Source organism: Neolamprologus brichardi, chromosome 15 (genome assembly GCF_056152115.1).
Source record: "Neolamprologus brichardi isolate AB-2024 chromosome 15, ASM5615211v1, whole genome shotgun sequence".
NCBI lineage: Eukaryota > Metazoa > Chordata > Actinopteri > Cichliformes > Cichlidae > Neolamprologus > Neolamprologus brichardi.
The window spans coordinates 13,845,270-13,857,986 of NC_142118.1; the positions used below are offsets into that span (position 1 = coordinate 13,845,270).

General features: G+C 40.9%; 2 protein-coding genes across 2 annotated transcripts in view; both read left to right on the top strand.

Annotated features, from left to right (window-relative positions):
- Positions 1-5,371, top strand: part of ppp2r5a (protein phosphatase 2, regulatory subunit B', alpha isoform) — a 57,515-nt gene extending 52,144 nt beyond the window's left edge. Inside the window, exons 12-14 of the mRNA XM_035908438.2 lie at positions 1,229-1,356; positions 2,178-2,279; positions 3,301-5,371. Of these exons, the coding sequence (XP_035764331.1) occupies positions 1,229-1,356; positions 2,178-2,279; positions 3,301-3,544 (474 nt within the window). The 3' untranslated portion in view covers positions 3,545-5,371. The remainder of the gene's footprint in view (positions 1-1,228; positions 1,357-2,177; positions 2,280-3,300) is intronic.
- Positions 5,372-5,465: 94 nt separating this feature from the next.
- On the top strand, positions 5,466-12,717 carry opn8c (opsin 8, group member c). The gene is made up of 6 exons (XM_006792567.3): positions 5,466-5,774; positions 5,922-6,094; positions 7,192-7,457; positions 8,670-8,963; positions 9,095-9,426; positions 11,768-12,717. The coding sequence occupies exons 1-6, from the start codon at positions 5,748-5,750 to the stop codon at positions 12,257-12,259; spliced, it is 1,584 nt and encodes a 527-aa protein (XP_006792630.3). The 5' UTR covers positions 5,466-5,747; the 3' UTR covers positions 12,260-12,717.

The following is a 12,717-nucleotide window of genomic DNA, read 5'->3' on the forward strand; positions in this document are numbered from 1 at the left end:
ACATTAAAGAATAAGTGCATCAAACATTTTTAATATTTGTAATATATTTTTTGATAGTAGTTGTGGTTTGTGTTAGTAATTTTGTATTTTGCTGATTTATAGTTTATTAATAATTAGTTAGATGCTGTTAATATTTCAGTTAATTCCGTTTTATTTCTGTAGCACCAGTTTACTGCAGCAATTGTCTCATAGCTCTTTTTATTGAAAGCTAAAGACACTACAAGGGAAAACCCCAACAATCAGGTAGCCCCCTATGATCAGCCCAGTGACCGTGGGGAGAAAAAACCTTTAACACGAAAAGACTTCCTGTGTCACCCGACTGGGTTATGGGCAGCAATATCTTTTAACTGGCTGGTGAATGAGGGGAAAGTGAAAAGAGGAACATAGAGCAAAAGAACACAAGCTAGGGGAGACAGGAACCATTTAGGACATGTAAACACAGTGCTAGTTATAATACCAGAAAGTAGTTGCATCCCCTGGAAACCGAAGCCAACAGCAGCGTAACTAAGGGATGTTTCAGGGTGATTTTAATTCTGCGGGTTAATTCTGTGACCCCAGCTGTGGTTGTTCAGTAATGGAAGGCTTAAATCAATATGTTGGCAAGAACAGGAGTTAAATATTGAAGGGAAATGCTCAGATGGTCTGTTCTGTGTTTCTGTAGTGTAACATGAACCGCGAGTACATTAGTTAATGCTTTACTTATCACAAGCCACACAAACGCTTCCTTTGAGAACCGTGGCTCTGTTTAGTTTAGTCAGGGCAGGAAGCAGGACACTCAATGACCACTTGAAAGCTATGAAAATCACCAGACTGTTCTCTTTAATTGTCTCACAAAGACCGTGCGTAGACCTTGCTGCTGAATGAATGAATCGAATGTCTGATAAAATTGTGTTGAGCATTTGCATTTGCGTTCTTTGATTCAACCTATAGGCTGCAGTGCACATGTAAAAGTGGTGTAAAACCCTTAATGAAATAAGAAAACTGAATTATGTTTAGTGTCTTATAAACCAACAGCTTTTCTCGTGTTATCATGACTGCTACATAGAAATTACCCATGTAAAGCTGGATTTATGCAAGACGCGCATAAAAAGCAAAGCCCTTTCATGTCTGAAAGGGCTTTGGTCGCCTACTTTCTGAGCATCATTATCATAACACTTCCAAATTCCAGTCAGCTTTCATTGTTTTCTTTTTTTAAACTGGAGTTTTTCTTCTCTCTCTGTGTTTGCAGGTAGCAGAGCGGGCGCTCTACTTCTGGAATAACGAGTACATCCTCAGCCTCATCGAAGAGAACATCGACAAGATCCTTCCCATCATGTTTGGCAGCCTGTACAGAATCTCCAAAGAACACTGGAATCCGTATGTACCGTGACCGCCGCACGCTAGAAACAATTGTTATGTAATGAATAAAAGTCAAAGGACCGCTTTCAACCACATCTATGAAAAATGTGCACTGAAACCTGTTGCTGTGTCTGTGTTAAGGCTACTGTCGTGAGCTTTTCTTAAGAATGTGTTGACATGTACACATGGCAGGCGAGACAAAAAGACGCCATCATGTCTGGCACGTCTCACACATCATTTAGCATAGATCTTGGAGGTCAAAGTATTACAAACCTCTCTGAGAACCGAGCATGCTCTTATAACCTGCTTACAGGGATTTTGATCATGAGTGGTTAACTTGGAAAGCTTAAAACAATGAATATTGTTCCAGCTTTCCTGAAGCCAACAGTCACCTGTCACATACATTTACGAGAAGGATGTAGCTCACACGTGTTTCTGCATCACTTTGTACTGTTTTCACTGTAAAAGCGGTGAAGCTAAAGCTAATATGGCTAATTCATTCAGCTGATTTTCCTTCCTGTTTATGATTAGCTGCGCTCACTCAGGTTGTCAGTTTCCATTTGGCACTTAGAGACTTGTTGACACGCACACACAAAACTTTGGGATGTGTGTAATCCAGTTATTTGTTAAAACAAGGTTTGAGCATCACAAAAACTACAGAAGTTTCTAACAAAAATGTAAAGGCACTAGAAGATGGAGAAATGTGTGTGAAAACTAGAGTGTTGGCTGGTTTGGGAATGATTCACCAGCAAATAGATTTTCTGCACAGTTACAGCGAAATATGACATCCACTCATGCACATTTCACAGCTGTGTTGCTGATGGCAGTCTCTGTTGCAGGACAATCGTAGCTCTAGTCTACAATGTGCTGAAGACGTTGATGGAGATGAACTGCACACTGTTCGATGAGTTGACGTCCTCCTATAAAGCAGACCGGCAACGGTGAGTGACTCAAACACTCGTTTTCCTGTCGTGTTTCTGTTATCTAAAGAAAAAATGTCTCTGAAGTGTTAAAGTAATGCTGTGCAGCCTCTGACACATAACTTCAGAAATCATTTAGAATGTTTTTGCTGATCTCATCTCTTTTTTTTTTAATGTTTAATAGTGAAGAAATGGTCATTTTGGTTTGTTTTATGCATTTATCATTACATTTAAAGCCAAGTTCTGTGTTCTTCCCACAACAGGATTATTCATTAATTGCACAACATTCACCTGTCGCTTAGTCACTGCCAAACATTCATGCGCGAACAGATCACTTCATGTACAGCCGACACAGCAGAAGGCGTTTTAATGAATGGGAGCAGAAGATGAGTGTCAGCAGGTCAAAGTAAAACTCACGCCTTCTCATGCAAATTCATTTAATGTTTAGCAACCAGAAGCAGAGTGGAGGAAAAGGAAGAAAATGAGTATTACATCCAGCATGGCTGACAATGTTTCTGCTTGTAATAATGAACAAGAATTTAGAGGATCAAGGCATTTAGTTTTAATCATAATTATAATTTGGGCGTTTATGCTCTTTTAGTTTTTGCCAACTACATATAATAACTGACTAAAATATAAAATGTAAAACCTCGTTTTTACCAGTGAACGTTGCTACACACAGTTTAGTCTGTTATTTTCCTTGACATCAGATATGAAATGTGTCCTTATGTCTCTTCACTTCCTCCCAGGTGTTCACGTTTTGTCACGTTGTTAGCCAAAGCCCTCTCCTGATTCCCCAGGGTCAGATCAAATGTGCGCGTCTGATCTTACTACACAGCTTAATTAGTTCAGATTGGATGTCATCTCTCCAGAACATCTTGTTTTTATGAATTTCATCATATTTTTTTGTCCTCATGCATTAGTTTTTATTTCGTTAGGGAAAAATAGGTTGTTTTGATTAAAACTGTGATGAAAATGTTATATCAACACTGGTGTCTGGTGTTTTGCTTCGTTTTTGTTTTTAAATACTGTGATTTCACAGGGAAAAGAAGAAGGAGCAGGAGAGAGAAGAGCTGTGGAAGAAGCTGGAGGAGCTGAAGCTCGGCGACATGCCGCTGGTCCAGAACAACAGCCACGGGCTGCCGAGTGTCCAAAACAACAACAACAACAATAATAGTAACAGTAACCACGAGGACCAGGAAAGGAGCGCCGCTGCCGTCACCGCAGACGACAAAGACACCGACGCCACCGCAGCTGTCAGCGAGAGCACCCCATGTGCCAAATGACACCGGACGTCAGTGTTTTACTCTGTAACGGTTTGATGCTGCGTTCAGGACTGCCGGGGTAGGATCAACAGAGACGTAAAAACACAAATCACACCTCAGCAGTATATGAAATCTACTTAGAGTGAACGCCAGCATTTCTTTGGCAAGAAAGAAAATCTATATTTCAACTTAAGACTATTTTTGGATGTTACAGTGTGGCTGCAGTATACTTTGTCTGATCAAAGATTTATCCTTTCACATTTAGTTTCTTAACTGAAAATGTTTCTTTTCGGTATATTCGTTGTATGATACGCGGAGACGGGGGAGGAGATAACGATGACTTGAATTCAATGTTTCCGATTTGTGCTGCACTTAGAAGAGCTGAACAGCTATTTAAAGATGTCTATTTTTAATGTGCTTTTTCCTCATCGCTGCCAACACTTAAGAGAATGGCAAAAATTATTGTTTTTTGGGGTGGGGTGGGGGGGTGTTTGGGACCAGACCCAAAAAGTAAACATTTGGTGTGCATTAAGATACAGGAAAGCTAAAGAACACAGCCACTTCCTTTTTTAAAGATGGCCAAAATGGATAGAGATATTAATCCCAGATATAGAGTGAGCGCTCTGTAAATGACTCTACCTGAGACGATGAATTTAATGAACAATAAGACTAAACACTTATTTTTGTGTTTCAGGTGTTGGTAAAAATGTATTCATCTGGGTGATGCCGATTTGAAAAACGCAGAGCTGTGTTTATAAAATTATTTACACTAAAGTATTGAGAAAGAGCTTTTCAACAAAGGAAATATTTTTCTTAATAACTGGAGTTTTAAAGGAGGAGTTCAGCATTGTTTCTATTTTTAAGGCGAGGGGAAGAGGTTGAATATATGTGGTGAATGTGAAGCAGCTGGCCTGGCTCTACCCTGAGAAATACAATCCACCCAAACAGCACCTCCAAAGCTTAAAAATTAAAAAGAGATGTGGTTTGTTTAATCCATGCAGACGCCTGCAGTGTTAGAGTTGGAGAAGCTGGTGGGTGAACTTTATTAGCTTCAGGCTGCTTATTCAAACCGATCTTCACCTCTTACTCAGATATTTCCCAAGCTGCTAAACTATTCCTTTAAAAATGAAAAGAGAGAGACCTACAGTGCTATATTTTTCCAGTGTATTGATAACCCGAATATTTTTGGATGTTTCTTTTTTTTTTTTTTTTTTGCAGCTGGCTCATGATGGGGATGCAGGATGCGCTTGAGTGTATATTTGTCGCGTGGGTGTATATGTGTATGTTAGCTTGGAGGCTACTTAAAGGGATAATGCCACTTGGTTTCTGATTTAATGTACAGCGTAACATTTCAGTGGTCTGAGAAAAGTGCAGTCAGTGCAAAGACTTCCACGCGTCTTAGACATTTGATGCACAGAAGGCTTTCGTGCTACCATGTATTTTTATGTCCTAACCAAATGAGGCCCTTTATGACGTAGTGCAACAAAGGAAACCCTTTCTTTTACCATCTATGCCTCTTCACTGTCTCTTTTCTACAGACTTCATGAAGTCACGATTGCTTTTATTCTCCAGTTTCTGATGTTGACAACTGCTGAACGTCTTCATTAAACTAGTGTAACTGCCATTGGATTGTAGGAACGACTCGTGAGAGGGTTTCTTTCTCTCGACTCTCTCTGAAGCTCGTAGTTTTCAAGCTTTATATTTTAGGTCAAGTCTTTCTGATGCCTTTTCTGTCAGTACAGCATTCCAGCCTCTGTGACATTGAAAGAAACTACATGGGGAGCCTGTTTTGTAATCACAGATCTTATTTAGGTTTCACCATTAAATAAAGTCTACTTTATCTTTCTACTCAAAGCCTCCAGTTGTCTTTTTTTTCCTCCTTTGACTTTTTTGCTTTCTTGCAGTTCTTCATAGAGGTCAGCAGATGGTGTCTCGACCTGCCATAAGCAACAGCGATGATTATTATGCTTCCTATTGTGCAGCTCGGGGACCAGAACCAGCCCTGATGTGGTGCTATTATACCAACATTGCTGCACAGGAGTAAAAATACATGGGAACTTAGCATAAAATTAAGGATTTTCAAATGTAGCTCAATTATCTGAATCATTAAGTTTTAAATACTTGGTTTTTGGTTTGAAGGGCTCATGAAATCAGCTCACCAGAAGTTTGTTCTAACCTTTGTGAAGCAGGCATCCGAACATGATTGCACCGAGGTCATAAAAGGATGGACAGGGTCAACAACAATAACCAGGTAGCCTCCGACATACAAATGAACCCCGCACTATTACGCCATCAACAGTTGATACAAGGCTTGATGGATCCATGCTTTCATGCTTGCATTTATCCAATTATGTGTTGCCCATGTGAACTGTAGTTCAATTTCCTTTTCTTGAAACAGGAAACCCACACCGGGTGTCACTCCTGCTGCTATCACCATCTGCATCAAGACTTGACGTATCGTGCATTCAGAGATGCTCTTCTGCACATCTTGGATGTAATGAGTGGTTATTTGGGTTACTCAGTTTTCCTCACTTCAAAGCAGTCTGGCCATTTTCCTCTGATGTCAACAAGGTATCTTCACCCAGAGAAATGCTGCTCACTGGATGTTTTCATTTTTTTAGGCCATCCTCTGTGAAGCCTAAAGATGGTTGTCTGAGGCAGGCTGTCTGACAACAACCATACTAGTCACTTATATCGCTTTTGTTCCCAATTCTGATGCTCAGTTTGAACTTCAGCATGCCATCTTCACCATGTCTACATATTAAAATGTGCAAAATGAGGTGACGGACACGTCTCCCAAGAAATGTGTGGCTCAAAAAGATGAACTACAAGTGAATCTCTGTTGAGCAGCTGAAACAGCAGGTTGTAGTTTTAACAGGTTTTGCAACACAGCTTTCAGGAGTGTACACTTGCATGTAATCCACTTAATCTTCCGAAAAGTTTAGCAAATGAAATCTTGTGCATTGGCCTCACGCACAGTGAGCCATGTGTAGACGTCACCTATCAGTTTCTGACCTCTGCATGGTGACATGTTGGTCTTTTGAGGCCAAAAGTGCCATATTTGGATGAGAGGGTGACTAATGCACCAGACTACTAAAACACTTAATATTCACTCACCAAAAAAGAATCCTAAATGTCCAGATGGTCTATATTAGTCAAAAAAAACTCCCATTAAAAATGCTTCAAAAGGAACCACAGCATAAACACAGCTTGCGATGATCCATCTACAGGTGTGTGTCAGCACACATGGAAATCAAAGCAGCCATGCCACCTTCAGTTATAAAACACCACCTTCTCTATAGTTATTGTGAGGGCAGAAATAAGCCACAAAGAAGGAAAACCAGTCTTTGTACCACGCTGTGAAAAGGTCATCTAATCTCTTAAGTTTTTGTTTTTAATGTGGAAGTCTCACTCGCTTATAAACCCAGCTTCAACTGGCCGCTGGAGGAACTGCAGTTTCTGGCTCTATAATGTGGTTTTTCCCTGGAAGTTGAAGTCAACAAAATGTTGAGGAATCGTAATATTGCAGGATTAAAAATAAACTAAACTATAATACCCCAGAATAAATGAAAAAATAGCTGGTTAGGCTGTTAAAGCCCAGGCTGTTGGAGATATTGTGGTGGCATTTGCCAGTTAAGCCAAAGTCCTTATAACGTCCTTGTCTATAGAGCTCCTGGATCCCCATCCTCCGTGTATTTGACGGACATCACACACTTGAGTTACCATGGCGACAGGACCCCGTGCATAAAAGAAAGTCAGCCTCGTCTCCCTTTGACAGACAGGACTGGATTTCAGCCACTGCAGCAGCAGCAACACCAGCAGCAGCGACCGATGCTTCTGAACTCCTCTGATGGAAACTGGACCACCTCCGCCTTCACCTCCAAACTGACCCCAGCTGCTGACATATGCGTGGGACTGGCCATCTTCTCCATCGGTATGCTCATTTATCTGTTCTCTCTATTTCTGCTTTACCTGGAAAACAAAAATGCTGTTGACTATTTTTTTAATAAGGTTCATTCACACCTTTAAGTTATAAAAACTGATTTAATTTCCACTGAATATAAAGTATTTAAACTTTAATCATTTCATTTTCCTTTTCTTTCCATTGGTTCGTTTTCAGTGAACTTCTCAGATCTTATATTTGACTTTTATTTGTCTGCAGGGCTCAGTCGCTCATTAAACTAATTACACTTGACTGGGAGCGCTGAAGGTGTGCATTGCAATAGCAGTAACTATAAGTAAGGATTTAACCTGTATTGTATTGCCACTCATATAAATGTGTGCTCGGTTTGCCTCTAAGACGTCAATAATCCAGTTATTCTGCATGGTGGTTCTCACTTTGATATGTACAAACTAAAAATGAACTCCTAGCATGTCAGACTGCTGGGCAAATAGTGCAAAGTGCCCATAAGAAGGTTATTCTACTAAAGATGTTTTTCTTAGATTTTCCACACAAGTATACAACATCTGCCGACATCAGGTGATTCTCAAACTAATGAGCAACACTCATATTAACAGCTGGATATCTCAAAATAAGAGGCAAATATTTGCTGCTGCTCCAAAAAGTCAAGAACAAATAAAATTGTTCCTATTTGTTACCCGTGTCCTTGAAACACAGTGATCAAAACGGGAATCTTGGCTGAAAAAATCAAAATGTATTTGCTTATGTGAGTTTTGTGGAATTTATTTTGTTTTTTCAGGGGAAAACAAATCACACTGATGTAGTCAGAAAACCTCAGTTATCAAATATGACACCCTCGGCATTAAGGGTTTAAGTGTGTTGTATTTTATTTTTATATATACTTTTATATTGCTTTTTTAAATTGTCTTGAGGCATCATTGTGAGACTGTTTTTATCTTTATATTAAACAACATTGATATTATCTGCAATTAAATGTGCTGTTTAAGTAAAACTGACATTGGCATATCTGATGGGAACATTTTCCATGGGATACACTCACTTTAAAGTAATAACGATGCCCTTTTGAAGGTATAAAATATGTAAACTTTTTTTGCTTTGTCTCAAAAACTTTCTAAATGTTTGCTAACATTTTGGTCATAGCAATTATAAAAATAGTGTTGCTTCCAAAGAGGCCAAATACTAAACTAATGCAGCAGTTTCCTTCTGACCTTCTTCCCGGTGCAGCTCTGCTCTCTGTAATGGGGAATGGGCTGGTGCTGGTGATCTGTTACCTCAGGAGGAAGAAGATGGTGGGCTCGGAGCTGCTGTGCGTCAACCTGGCTGTTGTCGACTTCCTCTGCTGCATCTGCTTCTACCCGCTCGCCATCCTGTCCTCCTTCCACCACGCCTGGCTGGGAGAAAACGTCACGTGCGTTTACTACGGCTTCGGCTGCTACACCTTCGGCTTGTGCGGCATGTTCACCGTCGCTGCCATCAGCATCCTCCGCTACCTAAAGACCTGCTACACCTTGTCTTACGGTGAGGACTGTTGTTGTTAGTTAATAACAATTTGATGCTAAGAGTAGTAGTAGTAGTTTCATGTAACTCATGTCACAAATGCCCCCAATCCCTTGCAGTCTCTATCCTTTGTTTTTGCCTTCTTGCTGTAGCTGTGCGGCTGAAAGGAACCAACATCCGCCTCTTGTGCTGTGCTATCTGGCTGGTTGCTACAGTGTGGTCCAGCTTCCCTCTGTTCGGCTGGGGCGAGTACATCCCCGAGCCTTACGGACTGTCTTGCACAATCGCCTGGCGGGGTTATCACACCTCCACCAAGGATGCCTTCTATGTCATCTGCTCCTTTGCCTGCTTCACGCTGGTTCCCATCCTCCTCATTGTGGTGTCGCAGTGCAGGATCCTCTACAAGGTGTCCCGCTTCTCCTACTCGCTGTCTGCTAGGGGCATCCGCAACAACCTGCACCGCGCTGAGAAGCGGCTCTCCATGGTGAGCTTCAGTCTTTACATTATCTCTGCAGACTTGATTTAGCATGACAATTTAATTTTTCACACTTGCTGTAGGTGCTTTAGGCTGACAGGGTCCCCAGCAACAGGAGCTTAGGGTGGAGACCTCAGTCACACCAACATGACAAAGCTGAGAGTTTGTGTTGACTTAAACATGAACTTAAGAAAAACACACATGAACTGAGAATGTTGAGAGAATCCAGTCCAGGCAGCACTCGAATTTGCTGCTCAGTGCACACCAACAGGAAATTCTCCATCAGTGGTCGAATAGTGCCAAAAATGACCACCCGTGTCTCCTCCTGATAACTGATCCTTGACCTCATCATCAGGTAACTACACCAAACTAGTCAGGTCATATGAAAGAGAACAACCCGAATATCCCGTGAAAAACATCACTCAAATACCACAGCTATATATATTAATAGAAAAATTAATATATACGAGCCTATAAAGTGAAACCAGATGCTTTTCATATTGAGCTCAGCTCATGTTGTCTATTCCCACTGGGGAAATGATTAAGTGACCATGCAGCAAAGGATATTGAATAAGGAGGTGGCACGCAGGAGGAAAAGAGAAACACCACAGAGAAGATTCAAGAATGTAGTGATGCAGGACGTGCAGAGGTGTAACGAGGAGGATGCTAGAGGCAGGATGGAGATGGAGGCAGATGATCCAGAGAGATTTTTTTTCATTTACATGTAAAACTATGTTCTGCACACAAGACAAAAACTTTATAAGAATTCAATTCAAGTTAAATAAACTGTCTTCATAGAGTTATCTCAAGATGCTTTATCTTGCAAAGTAAAAACCCTGCAATATAATAGCAGCTGGTGACAGTGGGAAGGAAGAAGTCCCTCCTGACAGGAAGAAGCCTGCAGCAAAACCAGGCTGGGTGTGAACCATGAATATTACAACAGCCGGGTATGGCATTAAATGAAAACCAGGCTAATAATTAGTATTTACATGCTAGTTGCCAGTTATATCTTCTTTCCTTTCATATGGGATGGTCCAGTGTATCTTAAAGGAGGTAATAAAGAAAGCAATGAAGCATCTTTCTTTAAGTTTTGGAGCTTTTATAATTTCGAACCTTTCTCTGTAAAATTCTCATTAGATCAGACTTTATCAGTTATAGAGGTATCACAGTACTAATGCATTGTGAAGGTCGTACAGGCATTCACATCTTTTACTCATCGGTCATTACTCATTGCTTTCATTTACCCCTCTGTGCATTTTTATTGTGGTTGGAGTTCGGATCTAAACTTAGTTCTTCTTGGAGTTTTCAAGGCAACAGCATATCTTGGTATGTAACAGGGTTTTGAACAAAGCTGATAATGACATGTATCTGTTAGAGACTTTGAAGCTGGAAGAAGAGCCTCCAGCGTTATCTCAGAACTAAACATTTGAGCCTCTTGTCTCTCCAAGTTGAGTCACACTTTATACTTGACTTGTCATTTGTCTGTAGAACCTTTGATTTTGAATGTTTGACTCTCCTGCAGTTTATCACAGATACATTTCAGCCACATCAATCGATGTATTCTTCCTCTGAATGGAAGGGAGGATGTGATCAGTTCCGTTTGTCTATTTGTCTGTTTGTTAGCACTCTACTGTCCACAGGATTTCACATTTCTTTGCGATGGTAGATACCAATAACAGCTCAAGCTGATTTAAATTTGCTGAAAATCCCCTCGAGGTCACAACAAACCAACTTTATATTACTCAGTTTTTTATCGATTGTCTTCGTATTTTACAACAATCTAGACCTTGGGGGATACGAGTACCTAGGTTGGTTAAGCATTTGACCTTGACCTTCACTATTAGCACCTAAGGTCAAAGCTGACCTTGAAAAAAAATTCAAGAAATCCAGAGTACCAGGAGAGAGCCCATGAGGCCCAGAACACAGTGTGAGGCCCCAAATGACCAAAAGGTTGTAGGGAGGAGTTGCCTCTGTTATGTTTTTTCTATTAATATTTAAGGGAACGGAAATGGGTTCATTCCAACCTCACAAGATGGAAAACACAAAGTGAAGGTAAAAATAACAAAAATACCGTTATATTTAAAAGAAACTCGTGTCGCTTTAAAAATAGAATTAGTGCCATAATTTTTTCCTGAACACGTCAATATTCACATGACCGTACGAGATCCATTACTAGGAAAGTGTAGACATGAAATATTCAGTCTGCTGCAGCACATGATCTTTGCTTTGTTTGAAAATGGATCGTTTCATAGGAAACAAGTTATCTGTGTGTCAGAGATGATTCATCAGGTCTCTGATTAGTTTCCAGTGTACTAACTTACCCTCTCTACTCTGTCGCTTCCCCTTCCAGATGTTTTTCTGCATCAGTTTGGGTTTTGTAATTGCCTGGGCTCCCTACGCTGTCGTGTCCTTCCTTTTTATTTTCCACAAGGAGCACCAGTACATGGCTCTAGAGGGTTTCGTGTTGCCCGCCCTCTTCGCCAAAAGCTCCCACATCTACAACCCATTCATCTACTTCTACTTCAACAAGACTTTCCAGCGGGAGCTCCACCGGCTGCTTCTCTCAACCTACCACAAGCTGGGAGGAAACCGAGTCGGGGTCCACGTTACCACAGCCCATCAGGCCCCAAACCCCATCCATATTCAGCTCCAGGAACAAGGATCCAGCCAAAAGAATAAATTGGGCTCGTCTCAGGATGGAACTCAAAGCAAACGCAAAGTACTGCAGAGCAGCAACAACCACGACAGGCTGGTGTACACCTGCTGGGGCTCCACATCAAAGAAAGCCTCCACCATCTCCAATAATAAACCTGCCAGGGCCTCCATGCCTATCTCTATATAAACAAATTAATTAGGAGTCATTGCACTAATGTTTGAGAAATTGCTGACTTCATCATGTATCCCAACAACCATTAGTCTAACCCACGTGGGCCAGGGTACCGCGTAGTGTTGCATTTGAGTTCACCGAGATGAGCAGTTCACATATTTGGGCTAATTCTGTGTTGCCAGTGTTTCCCCTGCAGTCGCTGCAGCCTGCACCACTCTGTGTGTGTTGGGGAAGTTTTACAGTAAGAAACTTTTACCAAATGTCATCATCTATGTGGTCTTAACTTATCGTAAAGAAAGCTGAAGAGGTAAAAACCACATTAAACTGTATAGATTTTTTTTTTTTTTTTTGCTATTTTGTCTCTTGTTTCTTGACTCATGTTATTTGGATGAGCAGCTCTTGAGAAAAGCTGCGACCAGTCCTGCCCGTTCTTGAACACACACTCACGCACAATCAGTGAATGTATCTTTGTC